Raw genomic sequence first — 17819 nt, 5'->3', positions numbered from 1 at the left:
TAATTTTTATCTAGGAGGAGGGACCAAAGTCCCTTTTTTCTTTATTTCTTCTACTTTTCTTCATTTTCTGGATTTTGTGTCATGACCCTGAATTACTCTTTTTGGCGGTTTTATTACATTTTTAACACAAGAAAATATACATGAAGCTTGTATTAGTGTAATAATTAAGACCACAGTCTTTGGAGACATGATCTTGGGTTTGAGCCCTGGCTCTGCTAGTCCCAGTCTTGACCTTGAGAAGAATGGTCTGAGTCTGTTTCCTCATCTCTAACATTGGGGGAGGGGTAACACACCTGCCTCAGAGAGGCATTGTAAATGAATAACAACACACACTTAAGGATGTCTAACACTGAGTCTGCCCCAGACTTGTTAAATGGAGTCTCATTATTATTATCTTTGTAGTTATTGTTAATATTATTAAATTACTGTCATAACGTATTATTGACACTAATAAAGAATTAATGCTAATAAATATTATAGTGGGCCCTCCAACAACATGGGTTTGAAATGCGAGGGTCCACTTGTATATGATTTTTTCAATAGTGAATGCTACAGTCTTGAAAGATCCATGGTGGTTGTTTAGTCGCCAAGTTGTGTTCAGCTCTATGTGACCCCATGAATTGCAGCACGCCAGGCTTCCCTGTCTTTCACTGTCTCCCAAAGTTTGCTCAAATTCATGTCCATTGAATTGGTGATGCCATCCAAACATCTCATCCTCTGTCATCCCCTTCTCCTCCTGCCCTCAATCTTTCCCAGCATCAGGGTCTTTTCCAATGAGTCAGCTCTTTGCATCAGGTGGCCAAAGTATTGGAGCTTCAGCTTCAGCATCAGTCCTTCCAGTGAATATTCAGGGTTGATTTCCTTTAGGATTGACTGGCGGGTTGAATCTACTGATTGGATAGGGAGGAATCATGGCTAAGGAGGGCAGACTATAAGCTATACTTGGATTTTTCACTTCAGGGAAGGTCAGTGCCCTAATCCCCAAGTTGTGTAGGATTACTTGTAATATTAATTAAGATCTATTCACATATGAGGGCTTTCTTAGTGGCTCAGTGGTAAAGAACATGCCTGAAATGCAGGAGACACAGGTTTGATCCTCAGGTCAGGAAGATCCCTTAGAGAAGGAAATGGCAACCCACTCCAGTATTCTGGCCTGGGAAATCCCACTGATAGAGGAGCCTGGTGCGCTATAGTCCATGGTGGTCACAAAGAGTGGGACATAACTTAGAGAATAAACAGCAAAAACAATTCACATATGAGAAAGGACAGCTTCTTTTTTCAGTCTTGTGTTCTGAGACACCATCAGTTTGGCTGGAGTCTACAGATGAGTGTGGACGAGCTGATGGGAATGTTAGAGCAACGGGGTGAAGGCGCTGCCCACCTCTCCCTGCCCCTTGCCATTCTGGGCCATAACTGCCTCCCTCTGCAGCACATGGAAGTCTTGTTAATGATCCCATCCTTGGTGTACTGCTCAGGGCCAGGCACACAGCAGGTGCTCAGCAGATGTGTGAGAAATGAATCATGGGACCAACATGTAAGAGCCATGCCACCTCTGTTCTACTTGATCATTTTAACAGGAAGGAAGAACTACAGCCTATCTGGACAGTCTTGCTCTTGTTTTGTCCATCTCCTAGTCTGACAGGCTCACATCACTGTAAAATAGCAGCACCTATTTGAGATGGCACACACCCATCTCACCTGTGACCTTATTCACAGCAGACAGCTGACACCCATCCAGGGCAATCAGAGGTCAGACACCTACAGACTCATTTGGTGGGGTCACAGGCTCATGTCTCAAGGGCTTGGCAGGTGGGGCAGTGGTGTTGCTCAGCCAGGAAGGGGAGTAGACACCCTTGATGACTGTCCTATTTTGTTTCAGAGTCTGGTAATACTGGAGCTGTGTCCCTCCCTGCCTGCAGTCATATTTGAGTCTTATATTTGCAATAAAAGAGACATTTGATGCCATGAGACCCTGATCACCTGAAATGATCAACAGAAAAATTTTAATGATTGTTGGAGTCACTAATGTAGACCAGGGTAGCCAAGCACTCCATTTATTCTGATGAGATTCCAGTTTTAAAACCAGAACGGTTCCAGGGGCAATGGGATCTGTTAGTCCCCACCATGGACTCTTAGCTCTTCTGGCACCATAGCAGGTGGTCCCTGAGGGAAGAAGTTGCCATCCATCCTCATTGACTCGGGCGCTCAGAACCTGGGTCACTCAGTTGAACTGAGTGGACCACAGAGGTATCTGCCCAAGGCCAGCAGCTGGCCCTTTCAGAGTGTTAACTTGGGGCAGAAATGAAGCAACTAGCGTTAGAGTCAACCACAGACCTCTTTCTCTTTATGTGAAGCCTGAATTTTTTAAAGCAAAACATGAGCTAGCTAGGTAGACAGCGTGATTTAGGAGCGGGTGTGGTTCCCACACAAAGGTCTCGCAGGGTTTTCTTTTGCTGCCTATGTACAGGCATACTGAGGGAGCACAGAACTCATCTGGTGCCTCAATTAAGAAATAGCCACAACATATTAATTCCACTGGCTTCTCACAGACTCCCCCATAATGATATAGACACCAGCCCCCGAGCCCAGGCAAATCCATACAGACAGAGAGTAGATTAGTGGTTGCCTGGGGCTGGGAATTTGGTTCTGGGCAAGTGGGAAGTGAATCTAATGAGTATGGAGCTTCTTTAGGGGATGATGAAAATTTTCTAAAATTGATGTGATGCCACTCTGTGAATATACTAAAAACCATTGTGTACTCTAAATGAGTCCATTTCATGTTACGTGAATTATGTCAAAATAAAGCTGTTATTAGTATGGAGTTTTCTCAAAAAACTGAAAATAGAGCTACCGTATAACCTAGCTATTCCACTCTTGGCTTTATATCTGCAAAACACAGAAAAACTAATTCAAAAAGATGAGTGAACCCCAATGTTCATAGTAGCATTACTTATAATTGCTAAAATATGCACACAACCTAAGTATTCATCAACAGATGAATGGATGAAGAAGATGTGGATAAATGGATAAAGTATATATGGAATACTACCCAGAGATGAAAAAGGTTGAAATTTTGCCATCTGCAATAACATAGATGGATTTGGAGGGTATTATGCTTAGTGAAGTAAGTTAGATGGACAGACACTGTATGATGTCACTTATATGTTGAATCCAAAAAGCACAACAAACCAGTGAATAAAACAAAAAAGAAGCAGACTTGGAGAGAACAATCTAGTAGTTACCAGTGGGGAGAGGGAAGTGGGAAGGGATAATACAGAGGGAGGGGATTAGGAGGTAGAAACTATCAGGTATAAATAAGCTATAAAGATATATTCTACAACACCAGGGAATGTAGCCAATATTTTGTAATAATTGCAGATGGAAAGTAATCTTTAAAAGTTATTCAAAATTTTTTAAAAATTAAAAAATAAAACAGCTATTAAAAAATATCTCATCTTCAACCAAAAAATTCTCTTCTCTCAACCAGCCAACAGCCACCACAATCCCACAAAAACTTCAAGCAACAACAAATGCAAAACCAATCAAAATAAAAGTACACCTTTTCCCCAGATGAGAGCTTCAACAGTTTCCCATTCGATGTCAAGGCTCTCTTTCATGTTTGATGTAAATTGGAAGTTCACAAGTGGGGCACCTCTGGCCAACAGTATCAGCATCACTCTGGAACTCTTGAGGAATGCACATTTTCCCCTGGTGATCCTAAGCACACTCACTTGAGAACCCCTGGTGTAGATGACAGCGGACAGATGACTGAACGCTTCCCTTATGAGGAATTACTGTGGCTCAGCCAAGAAACCAAGAGGAAAACAAACCAACAAACAGAGTATTGTTTTCCTTCCTGCCTAGCAGACAGGTTTATTTCTTCAACACGTTGTACATTTGATGGGGAGAAGTCGTAATAGGAGTTAAGTGAAATAAGAGACAGCCCACAAGACACGGACTTGTCAAGCCACGGAAAATGTTTTAATGACAATTGGCATCACAGGTATAAATAAATAGCTCCTTTTTACTGTCTATAATATGTGCTAGAAATATCCTTTGAAAAGGTCCAGCCTAGGTTATGAGGCTTCCAGGACCCTTTCTTAGCTATTACTTTTAGTAATTAAAAAAAAAAAACCAAAAACCAGTTAGCAACCCCAGTCGCTGCAGGCACCGCTACGTTGAGAGGATCACGTGACCGCCTGGAGTCTTCCTTGCCAGCATCTGCAGGCAGACGGGACTCTGAGGGTTTATGAACCTAGTTTCTCTCTGCCTCACAGGCTTCACTTTGTGTGTGCTAAATTGCTTCAGTTGTGTCCAACTCTCTGTGACCCAATGGACCATAGCTTGCCAGGCTCCACTGTCCATGGGATCACGCTTCACTTTGGATGAATGCATTTTGCAATGTGCTGCTACACAATTAGGCTGTTAAAAAAACACAGTTGATTGACAATCTAACATATATTTTTGTCTTTTCCCTTTATGCTGGCATGCCCTGCCCAACAAAGTAAGAAAAACACCAGAAAAGCCCTCCAACAGTTGTTTGATCTCTGTTCATTTCATGATATCAGCGTGTCTTGGGTTAGGTCTGCCCTTGGAGGTTGGCGCTGATTAATGGTGTGGATGGTTTCCAGCTTGTGGCCCTGACCTCATCTTCCTCTGACAGAAACATCCCTAGGGCACTGCTGATGGAGTCACTGAGGGGTCAGGGGTCCCTGGCTGCGCTCTGGGTAACTGGCCTCTGCCACTGTCCCACCCACTGGTTTTGGCCCTGTGGAGGGTGAAGGTGACCTTCCCCCATCCCCCAAAAGGCTCTGAGAACTCTCTCTAATTGTAGAAACCCCAACAGATATCAACAAGGCTGGAGGGATAAAGCAAAGCATCAAACATAAAACTTAAAGAATGGATTAACTGACGTTTCTAAAAATTTATCTACTGTATAGGAATATAACTTGTTTAATTTAGGAAAATATACCATTTGATCCTCAGGAATAAACATTAAACATAAATCAAATGGAAATCTAAGGCACAAAAAGTAAAAAAAAAAGAAGGGGAAAAAAGGAGAATATGGAAAAAGAAAAGATTATTAAGTAAAGATGTAAAAATCTTCAAGTCTATCCCAACAGACAACCCATATTCAGAAATGTCTCCTCCCCAAGCCCAGGGTGACAGTCAAAGGCTGTCCTTGGAAAAAGAAAATTGAATTAAAATGGAAAATGTCTCTAAGCAGGCCCTAGTTTTATATTTTTGATCCTTTATTAGAAATATAAACAGATGATTACTTCTGTCTCTTTTTATTTGTCTTTTTTTTTTTTTTTTTGCATTTTTTTAAACAAATACTTTTTGGTAGCTTGTCTGGGTTATATTTTGACTCATAAAATAACCTTCCTAATTTGGCCTTGTGCAGTTAAAATGTCTCCATCAGCTCCTTTCCCAGAGTTTTTTTCTGCCGGCTTGAGAAAGTCGGCCATCATCAACCTTTGATCACAAAAGTGTCCCTTCCCGGCTTCAGAACTTCCAACTATGAATAGTTTTGAAGACTGGCCCCAAAGAGTCCCTGTTGAGCCCCAGATCTACTGTGGAGCTAGAAGAAGGGCGTCCAGGCGCCGGTCCTTTGACCAGAGGGGCCTACACTTTGTCCTTGAACTTCTCCAGATAGTCTCTGAGTTCTTTGGGGGCACCCACGCCCACGTCCTGGCATACCCATTTGATGTCCTCCTCGGCCCCGCCTAGGATGGAGTTGACGGTGGGGCAGCCGTCGTCGGCGGGGATGGTGGTGAAGGTGGTGAATTTCACCTTTTTCCTCTTGGAGGTGGGCGAGTGCAGGGGCTCGTGTTTCTGGTCCCTGCCCTGCTTGCCCCCCGAGTCGGCCGGCCTGGGGATCTGGCTCTGCCCCTGCTTTTGGGAACCTCCGTTGAGCAGGAGGCGGTTGCTCTCCTCGAAGCCCCCCGGCCCGTGGTCTATGATGGTCGTGTGCTCGTCCTGCGGCGGAGACCCGTCGCCCACGTTCTCCAGGAGCTCCGCCTCGTTGCCCAGCCACACCCAGTCATGCGAGTGGGTCACGGAGGCCTGGCCTTCCAGGGGCACCTGCTTGTGCCTGTACTTGAGGGCGAAGGTGGCGCAATTGATGAGGAAGACGAGGATGGCCAGGCAGAAGACCCCCAGGAGGGCATACATGCCGATCTCCAGATCGCTCAGGCCGCGGGGAGTCTGCACCAGGTCGCCGGCCCCGCGGCCGCCCCCCGCCTGGGGCAGGTCCACCTGCGCCGGGAAGTTGGCGAAGTCGATGGGGATGGTCTGCAGCTGGCCGTCCCCTGCCAGCCGGCCCCCGTCCAGCCGGCTGTTCTTGCCCACCTTGTTGTCCAGCAGCGACTTGGCCGTGGGGTTGCCCCGCCGGAGGACCCCTTCCTCGCGTTCCGCGGAGGAGCTGCCGTAGAAGGGTCCTTCCTGGGCCTTCTGGCGCCGGTCGCTGGCGTGGTTCTTGATCTCAGCCTCCTCGTAGTCCACGCCGGGGCTGGAGTCGGCGTCATTCTGGCCGAACTTGACCCTGATGCTCCCCACGCCTACGGCCAGGACGCTCTTGCGTTTGGATTTTTGGCAGGCCTCCGCGATGGTCAGGTCCACTCGGACCAAGGGTCCCTGGCCTTCGCCTTCGGCCATCACAGTGGGCCACCTGGGCGAGCGGGGCTGGGGGACGGTCACGACGGCCTCGTCCAGGGAGGTGGCCGTCAGGGTGAAGTCCTTGGTGTCGTAGATGTCCAGGGGCGTCACGGAGCCATCACTGAACTGGAGCCAAGTGCTGACCACAGCTTCCTGTGGGGAGAGAGGCAGTTAGAAAATCCACGGGGGGTGGGAGGAGGCGAGAATGGGGGAGACGCCTCTTCTCTTAGGCTCCTGCATCCTGCCCCTACCCCTACCAATCCTAGAGGAGAACCCAAAGACTCAGGGGCAGGACTTAAAATCCAGACCTGGTGGTTGATGAAGCTGGGGGAAAAACATCCAGGGTTAATATCAAGATCTGAGAGTCAGCTTAACTGAAACAAGAACAAATGCAGATAGGCAATGACAGCTCCAGCATAATCCTTACCAGGGGGAAAAGACCCCGTAAAAAGCCCTCGCTGAATTAAGGCTCCATTGCATTTATCAGGGAAGACTTCACTTGAGCGTGTCCTTGGAGCCTTCGCATTTCCTGCCCCTCACTCTCATGTACCACCTTTCCCTCTCATCAGGACCCTTGTGATGACATTGGGTTCAGTGTATTCCATTCTCTGCATAATCCATGGTAATCTTTCCATCTCAAGACCCTTAATCACCACTGCAAAGTCCCTTTTGGTACATAAGGTGACTTATTCACAGGGTCTAGGAACTAGACGCGGCAGTCTTTGGTGTACCGTTATTCTACCTACCATGGGGGTGATTGTAGCTAAGATGTCCATAGTGAGTCCTGGGTACCAGCCACTGTTCTAAGTCATTTTCATTGGCAACTCGTTTAATCTTCCCATCAATATACAAAGTAGATACTATTATCCATATTTCTGCAGGTGAGTAGATTGAAACACGGCAGGGACCTGAGGCTCGCCCAAGTTTGCAGAGCTAACTGACAGAGTTGGCGTTGAGTCCAGGCAGTTTGCTTCAGTCTTAACCATGGTTGCTAGTTAAAAGTTTCCTGGCTGCCTTTGACTCTGAGGTCACTGACCAGGCCAGGGGCTACAGGAGACAATTGTGTTGTGTCTGGAATTCTTCCCAGTCCTCTAAGAACAGGCACTGAGTGGCCCAATTTTCATTCATCTGATCATTCCAGGGACATGTATTAAAAGCCTCTTCTGTGTCAGGCCACGTGCCAGTCACTGAATAGTCTTTACAGAGAAAACTGACAGATACTAAACAATACTCAGCGGTTTAACTAATGAGAACCTACTGTGTCCCTCAGGGAACTCTCCTCAGTGCTGTGTGTGACCTCAGTGGGAAGGAAATCCAAAAGAGAGGGGATGTATATATACATACGGCTGACTCACTTTGCTCTACAGCTGAAACTAACACAGCATTGTAAAGTAACTAAATTCCAATAAAAATGAATTAAAAAAAAAAACAGCTGTTTATCATGGCAGGCTGGGATGCTTCCTGGAGCTGGGCTGGGATGTTAGTTCTGCATAAGTTTGATGTGCTAAGTTTTACTTTTAATGTTTGGTTTAATGACAGGGAGGAAGGAAGGTGATTGGAGATCAGGAGAGAGATGTGTGGGCGCTGGCTGTGAAATGACTAGGATAAGTCCGACTGGACCATCTACTGGATGTTACGAAGGAGAAGCAAGAAGCAGGATAGGGAAGGAAAGGGGCAGTGATCTTATGGTTGGGAAGAGCTAATGGACTCTAAGGGGTCTGCTATGGATAAAGGATCCAGTGTTTCTTCGAATCCTGGCCGCTGGACCCCATGACAAAAGGCAGAGAGTTTGAAGTGAGAGTTTTGAATTAAATGCATGGATCCACTGTTTCCCTGGGAACATCTTTCTTTAAACCAATTCTTTTGGGCCTCAGTTTCCCCCGAATGTAAGTGGGAATGTAAATACAGTAAGTCCCCTACATAAAAACAAGTTCAGTCCCAAGAGTGAATTTGTTCATAAATCCAACAAAGTTAGCCTAGGTAACCAACAAACACAGTTGGCTATATACTACTGTACTATGATAAGTTTATAATGCTTTTCACACAAATAATACATATAAAGTAAACAAACACAAAAAATAAAGAAAACATTTTTAGCTTTACAGTACAGCAACTTGAAAAGTATAGTACAGTATCAGCTACATCACTGCTGCTTTTACACTTGCTTCCAGACATCCTGGGCTTGAAATAAAGATACTGCACTGCTGTGCTTTATACAGTACCGCACAGTAAACTACACAAAAGCACAGCCCCTTGTAGAGGATGCACACACGTGACAATGGACACCAGACTCATGAACTAAGTAATGTGATTGCACATGCAAACACAGGTTTGCATCTTTGAAAGTTTTAAAACTTGAAGCTTCACATGCAGGGGACCTAAAGTACCTAAAGTTTCTGAGATGAACATCTACTTGGCCCATCCAGTTTCCATTCCTCCTTTCTGATGGGAGCTAGGACACTAATTTTCCTTTCAGACCCATGTCTTTCCTCCATTGGAAGTCCAAGGAGCATGGGTGGGATGGATCGCACCCTACCAGTTCCAGAAGTGGGCATGTGACCAAGTTCTGGCCAATCACAACACTCCACTCCTCTGATCGCAGTGATTGGCTCAGGAAGGAGCACATGATCCAAACCAGTCAATGGGATGTGATCTCTGGGCTCTTGCTGAAATTAGAGAAGAATTTTATTTCCTCTGTCTCTACTGAGTTGGGATGCAAGCCTGGAATGGGGAGTGGCCCTCCTGCAACCACTTAAGTGGTTGCAATCTTAAGCAAGCTGCTGGAATCTGAGGCCAGCACAGGAGAGAGAAAGTTGACATAGTGAGAGAGAAAGACTCTTAAGAGAATGTCACAACAACAGAGAATGTCATACTCAACAGATGACTGAGTATAAACTAGTTAAAAACTAGGTAAAAAATACAAATAAGAGATGCAAATTCCTAGGAATCAGAAATTAAAAAGAAGACATATTACAGTGATACACATAGATAACTGTTGCTGAGATTGCTTGAGGGGGTGTAGAACTATTCAGAAGACCCACCAGCCAGTGGCTGGGATGTTGATACCCACCTGGGCAAGTGTCAGATGGGCATAAGATCTTTAACATAAAGCTAGGATTCCTCTCCACATAGGGAGATGAGAAATCCTACCCACTGGGCCAGAGACACAGCAACGATGCTCATTTCTGCTCTGAGCACTGGGTGGGAAAATGTCTCCCTGGAAATCAGAACCCCACCCCTTCCCCATAACTGAGTATGGTGTCTGAAATTATGCCATCTGATGTTGCAGGAGCTGCAAGCAAAGATATTAATTGAGGCTAGACTCATACACATGCAAAAAAAATGTACAAGAATTTCTCAGGAACCACATAGAGCAAAGCAACCATGGCTCAAGACGTTCCCATGAAAACAAAAGAAAAATCAATCCCTAGGAAAGAAGGCTCAACCACGAGATAGAATCATAAAAAATTCACATATAAATATCAGAAGACAAAAATGTGAGATAACGGAACAATAAAAATAAAACAAACCAATAACAAAAACTAGCCAATGAAAGACAATAGTTAAAGGGAGTTAAAAAAAGTAGAAACTACTCTGAAAGAGGGGGAATGACTGGAAAAGAACAGGGGGCTATGGAAAGAATCAAACAGAACTTCCAGATGTGAAAAATCTTCTGGTTCAAATTCATTACTCAGTCTGAATAGCAGATTAGACATGGTTGAGGAGAGAATTAGTTACTGGGAATTAGTTACTGGGAAACTGAGTCAAGAAATTTACCCAGAATGTAACCTCAGGAATGTAAATTGATGAAGCATGGGAAAGGATGGTTGAAAGAAATGATGAAGAGAATGGCCAACAGTCTTCTGTTAAGAGTTACAGAAGGAAGGAATATGGGAGAACTTCAAAAGTCTAAGAAATAATAGCTGAACAGTTTCCAGAATTGAGGACAAGTGCCAATAATAAAGACAAAGTTTCCTGAGGACTTCCTTGGTGGTCCAAACTCTGCCTTCCAATGCATGGTGTGTGGGTTCTCTCCTTGGTAGGGGAATTAAGATCCCACATGCCAAAGGGTGCAGCCAAAATGTTTCTTTTTTTTTTTTTTTTAATAAATAAAACTTGTTTTAAAAAAGCATTTCATTTAAAAAAAATGGAGGTTTACTTATTTATTTTTTTGGCTATGCAGCTTGGCCTGTGGGATCTTAGTTCCCCAACCAGGGATTGAACTCGTGTCCCCTTCAGTGGAAGTGCAGACAGAGTCTTAATCTCTGGATCACCAGAAAAGTCCTTAAAAATCAAAGTTTCTGTTGACACCACTGGAGCATCTGGATTTAGCTTTACCTGAAGATGCAAATGCTTGGACATGAACTGATAAACTCTTACATCTGTCTCGGCCAGCCTCAGTTAGGTCTCTATCACTTGTGATGGAAAGCCCAGACTAACACCAGCTTCCTGTTAGGAGTGAGTGAAGATGTACCTGAAATCTAAAGATGGTGTGTGCTTGCTGTTGACATCTGCCCATTGCCCCACAAAACCTGCCTGCTCGACTTTCAGCTGTCAAACTTGCAAGGTGGTCTTGCCAAGGAGCATCTTAACCTCTGGAACCCATGTGGTCATGTCCACAGCTGGAAGTGATGAAAAATGAACACCCTCCAGAAGCAGCCCTCCACTAAGGGCTGATGGGAAGGGTGATAAATATCCCAGCTTCCTTGCCCCTCAGGTATAATGACGCTTCAGTCTTTTCTACACTGGCTGATGGTTTCCCAGGAGATCCAGGCTCCAGTAGCCCACAGTCGTGGCTGAGTTGGGAATACACTTTTCTTTTTTTAAACTTTATATCTTATATTGGAGTACAGTCAACTAACAATGTTGTGATAGTTTCAGGTGGACAGCAAAGGGATTCAGTCATCCATATACATGTATCCTTAACTCCCCTCCCATCCAGGCTGCCACGTAACATTGAGGAGAGTTCCCTGTGCTATACAGTAAGTCCTTGTTGGTTATCCATTTTAAATATAGCAGTGGGTACATGTTCATCCCAAACTCCCTAACTATTCCTTCCCCCATCCTTCCCCCTGGCAACCGTAAGTTCAGGGTGCACACTCTTTTGGCTGTCTTTCCTTCCTCCCTTCCCTCATGTCCAGACTCCCTTCTAGGGTTCCCTTCACTGCCCAAATGAAGTCCTGGCATGCAGATCCTTATCTCATGCTCAGCTTCTGGGGGAATCAAAGCTAAGACATGATTGGCTCAGGAATTTTGTTTCCTGCCCGCCTCTCCTTTAACTTCATCAACTGAGAAATCACACCATCGGACAGACCCCCTTCTAAAGCCTCAGTTGAATGCATTCATGCTGCGGGAGACCTCATTTCTCTTTACTATTCTAGCTTTCTTCAGAACTAATAGGGCACGGGGAAGTATAATACGATTGCCCTCATATTCATGGCAAACCTTTTGAATTTCAAAGTTGAAAATATCAAGAACGAGAGGCCAGCCTTCCACACTCCAAGGACTGAGATAAAACACTGTTAACCCACTGCGCCAGTTCATCTTGGCTGACTTTTCATCTAGAGTTCATTTTTCTTCACCAACTCGAGACGGCGAACGAACTTAACATCAAACAAGCCCCCCTGAACAGCAGACAATCCGAATTAAGCCCTCAGAACACTGCAGGCTTGCCAGCATCCATCTCCATCAGCCCTGCTGTGTGACTGAGACCAAGTCTTTCCATTAGCTCATGACAGTGAGGTTGGAACATAGGGGTTGTCTGGGGAGAAGCCAGCACATTTCCCTAAAGATGAGAAATTCTGAAATACTTAAAATAACACACGTCCAGGCATGATTTAGAGCTCCTATTCTTTCAAGAGTCATGTCTGCAAATTGAATGAACTCCATCCATAAATTCCCGTAGGCAGCGCTGGGGCCCTCCAATTACCATCAGCCGATGAAGACAGATGGGTGATGCTGGAAGCTGATGGGTAGCCTTGCCCCACGCCAGGGAGGTGGCAATGCCAATCATCTCCTAATTAATTACCAGTTCTCGGCAAATAGCTTCATGCCTTCTGCTTTGTCTCCCCACTTTCCTTCTCTGCTCTTTCTAAACCAGCCAACACCATGCCAGTGTCCTGTCCCTAGGAGAGGTGAGCAGAGGTGCCAGCACTGTGAGCTGGATGTGAATGAGAACCCCCACAGGTCCCTGCTGGTGATGCTCTGGAACAAAGCCAGATGGTTGTTCAGTTGCTAAGTCATGTGTCTTTGTGACCCCATCGACTGCAGCACGCCAGAATCCTCTGTCCTTCACTATCTCCTAGAGTTTGTTCAAATTCATGTCCATCGAGTCAATGATGCCATCCAACCATCTCATCCTCTGTCACCCCTTTCTCCTCCTGCCTTCAATCTTTCCCAGGATCAGGATCTTTTCCAATGAGTCAGCTCTTCGCATCAGGTGGCCAAAGTATTGGAGCCTCACCTTCTGCAACAGTCCTTCCAATGAATATTCAGGACTGATTTCCTTTAGGATTGACTGGTTGGATATCTTTGCTGTCCAAGGGACCCTCAAGAGTCTTCTACAGCACCATAGTTGGAAAGCATCAATTCTTCAGCACTCAGCCTTCTCACATGCATACATGACTGCAGGAAAAACCATAGCTTTGACCAGATGGACCTTTGTCGGCAAAGTAATGCTTCTGCTTTTTAATATGCTGTCTAGGTTTGTCATAGCTTTTCTTCCAAAGAACAAGTATCTTTCAATTTCATGGCTGCAGTCTCCATCCGCAGTGATTTTGGAGCCCAAGAAAATAAAGTCTCTCACTGTTCCTACTTTCCCCCCTTCTATTTGTAGGTCCCTGCTGGTGATAGTCTGGAACAATGCCATGTAGCAACAGCTGAATTTCTAGAATGGTCCACCCTATTCCTTGGAACCTGAGAAGGTGATGAGATGTCCCTCTTATGATGTTATAGGCACAGGTGAAGTTAGGGAGAGCTGCCTAGCTGAGTTGGGTGGGTCTGCTGTAGTCATATGAGCCTTTGGAAGCAGAAGAGCTTTTCTGGGTGGTGACAGAGGGAAATTCAGAGGCTGCAGGCATGAGAAGGACTCGCTGCACTGTTAACGGTGCAGGTTTTGAAGATTGTGCAGGTTTTGAAGATGGTGCAGGGTGCGGGCAGAGAGAAGGAAGTGGAGACAGGCTCCCAGCCAGCAGCAACAAACTTAGGAAACCTCAGGCATTCAACTGCACAGAGCTGGATTCCGCCAACCACACCAGTGAGAGAGGAAGTGGATTCGTCCCCAGAGCATCCTGATAAGATGCTCCGCGCTCAGCCTGCGGACCCCAGAGCATGGCACTCTGCTGAGCCCACCTGGATTCCCGAGCCACAGAACTGTGAACGACAGTGGGTATTGTCTTAAGTGGCTGGATTTCTCAGAGTTAGCTGCCTAGATGGTTCGTCCACCTCTGGGCACTGGGTACCACTCTTCTAGTTCATCACAGACCCCATTACTTGGACCACAAAGCCACGTGGATTTTACACAGCCAACGTCATTTCCTCCTGGAACGTGGTTTGGCTACCCTGCCCTATCCCTCCCGCCTCCCTTCCCTTTGGCTGGATCAGGTGTGACCCTGCTCCCTTCTGGCATCCAGGCCCCTACCTGTTTAGGGGTCCGCAGCAGCTCCTCAGCTGTGGCCACAGCCGTGATAGCCCTGCTGTTCTCTGTGCTGGGGTGGAGGGTGACAGACAGCCCAGCCACGAGCTGGATGGCCAGGTCTGACACCGCGACTTTGTCATCCAACACGGTGACCGTCTTCTCAGCCAGGATGGAGTCAGACAGAGGGGACAGCACCTGGGGGATGGGCAGACACAGACCAATCCATCACATCTGTTTCTGGAAGGATGTTGGAACCTTTCCCATCTGTGCTCTGTCCATCCCTACAGAATACAGTGGGGAGGAGCCACAACTTCTCTCTATACATTACCCCGTCTCATGTGAGAATCAGATAAAGTCACTCTTCCCTGCGACACTTTAGCTCTAAACTTAACTTGAATATTAAAATCCATTCTGTCTTTGAAAGGAAATGACCCTCCCCATTTAGATGAAGCCTCTTTGCATACCGCACAAACTGGTCAACCATACGTGGCAATCTTACTGCCTGAACTCATGAAGAGTCATACACAAACCCGGACTCTGTTCAGCCTAACTCCCATTCTAACTGAATTAGGCAATCAATTGGAGAACTGAATAATAGACAGTCTAGTCTCCCCTCCAACCCCCGGTACAATGTATCCTCCACTGAAACCCTCCACTTTCTGCCTCATTTGTTGTTGTTTGTCCAACTCTTTTATGAACCCGTGGACTATAGCCTGCCAGACTCCTCTGTCCCTGGGATTCTCCAGGCAAGAATACTGGAGTGGGTTGCCACCTTCTTCTCCAGGGGATCTTCCTGACCCAGGCATCCAATCCACCTCTCCTGCATTGGCAAGTGGATTCTTTACCACAGCACCACCTGGGATGCACTTCTGCTTTGTCTCATATACCAAAAGTTGGACTTGGGATGTCCAGGTGAAATGGCAGAAATGTATCAATCTTTCCCACCTGGGGTGGTTGTGAAAGGATCCAGAATGACATTTCAAAAAGGTGGAGTCACATACACTACTACACATAAGACAGATAACCATCAAGGACCTACTATACAGCACAGGGAACTCTGCTCAGTATTCTGTGATAACCTATATGAGAAAAGAGCCTAAGAAAGGAAAAATGTATGTATATGTGTAACTAAATCACTTTGCTGTAACACCTAGAACTAACACAACACTGTAGATCAAACTGTATTTCAGTAAAATTAAACAAACACACAAAAAAACCCTCCACAAAAGGTGGAGTCAGTAGTGTGGGACTTGGGTTGAATAAAAGGCCTTCTGTGCCCCACTATCTGTCCTGAAATTCCACCCTTCTATACATTTCCTTGAGCAAAAGAGACAGCAGGATTTTGAAGAGTTGGTTGGATGACTACATGACAGAATGACAGGCTGACTTAGGAAAGAGGGAGGAAAGGAAGAAAGGAATGCATCCCACCTTGGCCACTGGCACAAGTATTGCAGAGTGGGGAGCAGGTTCTTCCTAAGAGGGTGTGGGAGGTGCGGATTTGGAGAGGGGGCGCTGAGGGTGGAGGAGCAGAGGCGGGGTGGGTTGGGGTGGGGGTGGTGGGAATGAAGGACGCAGCAGAGAATGGGGTCACAGAGGGTGCTAAGGGGTGCCGTCGCCACCTTCTCATTTCTGTTTGGAAGGAGGCTGGCACTCAAAGGGGTTTCCCTGGTGGCTCAGGCAGTAAAGAATCTGCCTGCAATGCAGAAGACCCAACTCTGGTCCCTGTGTCGGGAAGATCCCCTGGAGAAGGAAATGGCAATCCAATCCAGTATTCTTGACTTGAGAATTCCATGGACAGAGGGGCCTGGTGGGCTTCAGTCCATGGGGTCACAAAGACTTGGACACAACTGAACAACTATCGTTTTCACTTCACTTTACCTGGGACTCAAAGAGCTGGTCCAGGCTCACCTTGTGTTGTCCACAGGATGCCATCACAAGCAGCAGGAATTGGCCATGAGGACCCACCCCCGCTAGCAAACCGCCTCTTTCCAAGGCTGGGTACCACGCTCAGTGATGGGCGTGCAGAGGTTCCCGTCTCCAGCTTCCTACCTGGATGGTCGTCATGCCAACCTCCCGCCCGACCAGGATCCTGCTGTCCTGGAGAGTGGCCACATGTGGTTCCTCCAGCTTCATGAAGTCAGCAACCAGGTGGGTGATGTCAAATTGCCAGTCGGGACTGAGCAGGTGGCTCGGCTGGCTCCACGGGCCAGCCCCCTCGGACACAAACTGGGTGAGGACCCGCACCATGGCGTGCTGGTACTGGAGGGCGCAGCCCCGGCCTCGCCGCTCCTCCTCGTCCTCATCCTCGCTGTCTCGTGTGGGCCTGATGGGGAAGGAGAGGAGGCTCTCAGGTCAGAGGATGAAATTCATGATGCTCTGGAGTTGCAAAGCAGATACCTCCCCATCAATTGCCAAGAGATAGCATCCCAGGCAGGAGACTCAGGACCACACAGAAGCGCCAGCTCTTTTTTAAACAATGCAAAGAAGCTTTACGGTACTTGCTGAAGGAGGAAGGCAAGACTTAATTGAGAAGGAAAGATAAACATCTCTCTCCCTTAACAGCATGACCCAAAGAATTTCCCCATATCCCATCTCCTGTATATGTAACCCATAAAACACTATCTCTCTCGAAGGCATCTATTGACAAATAAAAGATGTAAGGGTTAATATTTATTAATACTAAAGCTATACTGTCCACGAAGCAGCTGAGAACCATGTGTGGCTATTTACAATTTAATTTAAATGAAGAAAACTAAGCAAATCCAAACATTACATTTCTCAGTCACTCCGTAACCCCTTGTGCTAGTGGCTGCTGTATTGGATACTGTGGTTCTAGAACACGTCACCACTGCAGAAAGGTCTATTTGTCAAAGTTGGTATGATGCTCTGGAGATGTGCCCATGCTAAGATCTTCATGGATGGACTCTTAACACCATGAGGCAAAACTGTAATTATTCTTATGTCCAGATGAGGAAACTGGGTCAGAGATGTTGGGTGGCCAGCCCAAACTCACAAAGCTAGAAAGCTGCCAAGCTTGGATTTGAAACCAGCAAGTGTCAATTTTTCCTTCTTCAGGGACATGGAACAAACCCACATCTTCGTCACTCATGACCACTAAATGGTCTGAAGTCTTGGCTGGATTCACAGCTGTCTTCCTCATCAGAGGAGGGACAAATTCCTTCAAGTTCATTCTATAAAAGTGGGCTCACCATCTCACTGTCCTATTTATCTTTCATGAGATAGACACTACTTGTTCCTTAAAAATCAAGACTCTGGTGCCTGGAAAACAGTCAGGAAAATAGCCCTGATGGTTTAAGGTGGAATATGTCATACAGGAAACCAATAATTCAGCAACAACTGTTATGTAGCTGACCTGGGGGCCACAGAGTTGAGAAAACAAGACCCCAGATTCCCACACAGGATGATCCAGAGTCACATGGAATAGAAGTTTTTCTTTTGGTTTAAGCACAGACAGCACCCCGATGGTACAGTACAAATGCAATTAGATTTTATTCAATAATTTGAT

The 17819-nt window shown here is 46.2% G+C and overlaps 1 protein-coding gene across 1 annotated transcript in view; it reads right to left on the bottom strand.

Annotated features, from left to right (window-relative positions):
- Positions 1-5377: 5377 nt before the first annotated feature.
- Positions 5378-17819, bottom strand: part of TMEM132C (transmembrane protein 132C) — a 432070-nt gene continuing 419628 nt past the window's right edge. The window contains exons 7-9 of the mRNA XM_065904531.1: positions 16343-16616; positions 14297-14488; positions 5378-6810 (exon numbers count right to left, since the gene is read on the bottom strand). Coding sequence (XP_065760603.1) covers positions 5626-6810; positions 14297-14488; positions 16343-16616 — 1651 coding nt within the window. The 3' untranslated portion in view covers positions 5378-5625. The remainder of the gene's footprint in view (positions 6811-14296; positions 14489-16342; positions 16617-17819) is intronic.

Source organism: Muntiacus reevesi, chromosome 13, assembly GCF_963930625.1.
Source record: "Muntiacus reevesi chromosome 13, mMunRee1.1, whole genome shotgun sequence".
NCBI classification, from domain to species: Eukaryota; Metazoa; Chordata; class Mammalia; order Artiodactyla; family Cervidae; genus Muntiacus; species Muntiacus reevesi.
Note: the sequence above shows the minus strand (reverse complement) of the source record. Positions and strands in the feature narration are given on the sequence as shown.